General features: G+C 39.4%; 1 protein-coding gene across 3 annotated transcripts in view; it reads right to left on the bottom strand.

The window, feature by feature from the left end:
- Nucleotides 1-751: 751 nt before the first annotated feature.
- Nucleotides 752-4,470, bottom strand: part of GSKIP (GSK3B interacting protein) — a 4,439-nt gene continuing 720 nt past the window's right edge. For 2 of the 3 annotated variants that reach the window (XM_017729050.1, XM_017729051.1), the window contains exons 2-3: nt 3,245-3,503; nt 752-2,635 (exon numbers count right to left, since the gene is read on the bottom strand). In XM_017729050.1, coding sequence (XP_017584539.1) covers nt 2,477-2,635; nt 3,245-3,502 — 417 coding nt within the window. In that variant the 5' untranslated portion in view covers nt 3,503 and the 3' untranslated portion in view covers nt 752-2,476. Of the gene's footprint in view, nt 2,636-3,244; nt 4,445-4,470 lie in introns of those variants that run through there. The other variant, XM_008629741.2, reaches the window with a different exon arrangement.

Genomic DNA, 4,470 nt, shown 5'->3' with positions numbered 1-4,470 from the left:
GCCCGGCCAGGGACACTCTCAGTCCGGGACACTTGTGTGGTGCTGCCGAGACAAAAATAGACTTTAATTAGGTTATCAGCCGTCCTTTCCGAGAGCAGGCAGGCTCTGGAGCTGCTTAGGCGACTCACAGTTTACAGCTGCATCAGCACCACTTACTCAGGGCTCCGGACAGTGGAAACTACTGGCAGCTGAAGGAACCTCTTGAAATTCTCCCTCGTCAGTGCTGCAGAGACGCTCCGTCCATAGGGGCAGCAATGCCCCAGGGCAGGCATGGGAGAGCATTTTGGTCATCCTCAGTGACCCAGAAGTGGTGGAATGACATTGTTGTCCCACTTTTGGGTTAACGCTGCAATATAGTTGTAAGAAATAGCACAAGTTTCTTCTGTTAACCTACAAATTACGTGTTTTGAAAGTATGCTTATAATAAGCACACAAAATGACGGTTTAAAGACCTCTAAGACAAAAACAAACAAACAAAAAACCAAAAAAACCAACCCAACAAAACCAAAAACACCCCCCCCAATTTAGCAATGAAACATTACTTTGGCATTTTTCCACTTCGATTTCTAACAGCCCAAGTTCTTTACAGTCACTTTGTCATGAAAAAACAATGTTTCAGCAGATACAAGTTTGCAGTCAGTTTTCCAAATACTTGACAGCTATTTAAATTTTTTCTAAGGGCATGACTTCAGTTGTTCACTCCCCACTTACCAGTAGCTCCACCCCCCACAAGAAAACTGCAACGCACCGGTCCATTTATTTAGTTCTTTAGTCATTGAAATTGAACAAGTAAATCAGTTGTAAGGAAAAATATTCGAATATAAATTTGCTAAAGTACATTCTCCTCACAGAGGACTAACCACATGCCACAGACCTGTGTGCAAAAGAGAGCCTATGAACAATTTTTGGAGCATGGAAGCCTACCCTAGGGCAGAGGAGTAGTTTCAGAAGTTTCAACCCAAAAAGATAATAACCAAGAAATTAAGCTCTCGAAAACAGAAGCTCTAATGACAGTTGTCTTGTCATAGTTGCACACTGCTAACCCAAAGCCATTACAAAAGCTTCACTAGGCTTGTCTGATCAATATGACTAAGCCATAGCAGGTAGAAGTCAACATAGCTCTACTGAAGTCACTGGAATTTGTGAGAACCAATAAATCTCTAAATGTGGCTCCAAAAGAGCTACTACATGTACTTGTCACAAAAGCATAGAAGAATAATGGCAGGATTGTTTAAATAAAGATACACAAATACAGAATAATAGAAGAATACAAAAAGTATGAATGTCCCAGAATGTCAGTTCAACTGTACAAGCATTTCTACCCAACTCTAATTTTTAAAAAGTCTACCATTCAGTACATACTTGAAAAGATACAGCAGAACAATAGATTTATAAAGAGAGTTGTACCAATTTTTAAGTAGAAAATACAAGTTATATCTTCCAGCTTGTATTAGTCTTAGCAAATTTCATACAGCCTTTGGTTTCAAACCAATACAATGCAATTAACATTACAGTGCTTACTTTAGTATTGATTAAGAGAGGACATTGTACAATTGAGGGAGAAAATGTGAAAATTGGGAGTACCAAAGTCCTGTATTATAGAAAGTAAAGGCTGAAGCAAAAATACTCTTGCGTATATCCTGTACATCCTGTAAACACACATTCAAAATAGTAAACAGGCCTCCCAAGCCTCTCAAACAGTTGCAGTATAGCATACATATATACAACATATATAACAATTTTTAGGAAATGTGTAGTCCATCAATTCTGTGCTTAATCATTTGTGGTTCAGACAATACATTCATATATAAGCAGTTCATCTCATTTATTATTTGGAGCTTGTTGGTTGCCATAGACAAGAACAGATCAATTAACGCTGAGCCTTGTTTTTACTCAGATACTGCCACTATATAAGCAATGCTCAACTGCTGAAGAACAATCTTTCCTGCTACAAAGCTGAGAACTTTCAGATTTATGTATAGCAATTCAAGCAGAAATTCTTTGCAGAAGCTTTCCAGCTATTTTTTCAGTAACTGGGTAGAGCAAGTAGTTACCTTCTATTTTAAAAAGAAGGCATGAAAATTATCAGTAAGCACAAAGAATTACTACTTATATCTATAACATTCAGTCTCTACTCTTTTAGTTTTGAATACTAAGACTTGGAAAGGAGACCAAGGTTTTTGAACATTGTATGGAGCAACTTACATGCTCATTTACAACAAAAAGTAAAATCAAGAATTTTTTCCATTATTTATCAAAGTGGCTTTTAATAACATTGTGATATATGCAAATCCATGGTAGCAAAATGTTGTATAATATATTTGTTATAACATATAAACATTATATAATAATGTACTAATAGGAAGTAGACTTTAATGCAAGAAATGAAGCTCAAGATGTTTGTAAGGAAGAGCTCAGTGCTTCACACTAAGAATTCCTTCTGGCACTAAATCCTCCTCATTATCTGGGTAAATCGTTACTGACTTTCTTTCTTCAAAGCTTCTAGTCTTTGTAGTAGTGCATTTCCAAACACCTCTCGATATGCAGGGCTGAGAGAGTCCAACAAGGAGTAGACAGTTTCATGGTATGGAGTTTGCAGTCTGTCATCAGTCTGATCAAAATCATAAGCTACTACCTGCAACAAAGAATTGGGTGGTTAAATTTCTGTGGTGATGGATCACCTTGGCACACGTAGCACAACATTTAACTTTGCCAATCAGGGTAGTACCGGAACGTGAGAACCAAAAATACTGGATTTAAATCACAGTCTCTGCTTTCTACAATGGAGCTAACTGGTCATACAGTATTTAAGACAATTTCATATACCTTTTGTCGAAAACTCAGAATATTAGTAAAATACCTCATTATCATCTTTGAAAAGAAGACTCACATCTATGTGTCTGTACAAAAATTTCAAATGGTGCAAATGTATAGATGCTGTATTATGGACTTCTTTGCGTACCTGAGAAACCCAAATACTGATGCCTGTAACAAATTGCTGATTCTAACTTCGTCATTTTGTACCTTACATAAATTCCTGATTTTTTATTAACTTCCCTTCTTGCTTTGTTGGAAGTAACTAGTTAAAGTTCCCTTTTCTAGAAGAAAACATGTAGATCAGGCTTTCATGAAAGTACAAGAGGAGTAGGTGTGGTTGTCAGTGAAGTATTTTACTAGGCACCTTTTGAATATGCTCATCGTTCAAAACAAAGAAGTTTAAAAAATTATAAACAAATTAGTTTACCCTGAGTCCTGCTTCAGTGAGCTCCAGACAGTATCTGTTCCTTTCCCTGGTTTCCACATTGATATATGCCACATCCTCTGCACAGGGAAGGGTTTTTGACACAAACATGTTGCTGACGGCAAACAAAACATCATTTACAACAGCTTCAGCTTCTAGTCTCATATCTTTCACATCTGTTCCTTCAAAGTCTCTATAATCAGAATCCTCTTCAAACCCTGTATTATTGGGCAACTCCATAGGATTGCAATCAGTCTCCATTCTGCACATAGAAACATTTATTTTAGATTCATTATAACACTGCACTCAATAGATATTAACACCATAAAACACAAGTTATATTTTAAGCAGACATATTTAATATTGTCCAAAAGAAAAGGAAACTATGAGACCCAATGACTTCCGTAAGTCATGAAATGACAATCTAGAGAATTCAAACCCGAGATATTCAGAATAAGTCCTGAAGAAGACTACCCGAACATTTAAAAGTGGTACCAGTATCACCGAAGCTAGTTTTTCTTAGGCAAATTAACTCGCATTCTATTGTATAAGACTCTGTTATGATTCAGCAGTCATTAATTCTGCCCTTTGCTGATCCAAATGCAGGAGGAAGACAAGTCATGCCTGGAAAAACTGAAATCAATAGCTGCAGAAAACAAAAACCTACTGTTGGTGAATATAAGGAAGACTTAGAAAAGTCTGCGGATTAAATGGATTATCAGAGACGTTAAGCATTAACAGCAGCTATTTGTTACAGTCACCAAAGAATAAAGCTCCTGTTCATCTTTTAGGCACAACTGCCGATACATTTCAGAGACACAGTCTGCTGGTCTTTGCGAGCAACCGGTACCAAAACGGGACAGCCCCAGCGGGGTTACCGCCACGGCTCCTGCAGTGGCACCGCGGATGCCAGCGTCGCCAGGAGGCTTCAGCTGACACCCGTGGAACCAGGCTGAGACAGCAGGGAATGCCCCTTGGGACGCTGCCCCGAGAGCTCTGGTAGCTGAGCACTGCTGCCAGGAGGAAATGGGGGCTGCCAATCACCGATCGCAACATGCGGGACATTCACTCCACGAGATCCACGGCTTACTGCCAAATCCCACCTTGGACCTACAAACAAATTTCGAAGAAGCTGAAGGCAACAGCGGAGCTGGATACCACGCTGCGCAGCCTCCCGCTCCCAGGGACCACACCCCCGCCCCCCCCCGGAGCGCACCCCCCAACGCCAG

Source organism: Corvus brachyrhynchos, unplaced genomic scaffold (assembly GCF_000691975.1).
Source record: "Corvus brachyrhynchos isolate BGI_N302 unplaced genomic scaffold, ASM69197v1 scaffold1, whole genome shotgun sequence".
NCBI classification, from domain to species: domain Eukaryota; kingdom Metazoa; phylum Chordata; class Aves; order Passeriformes; family Corvidae; genus Corvus; species Corvus brachyrhynchos.
This window is presented reverse-complemented; position numbering and strand designations above follow the sequence as displayed.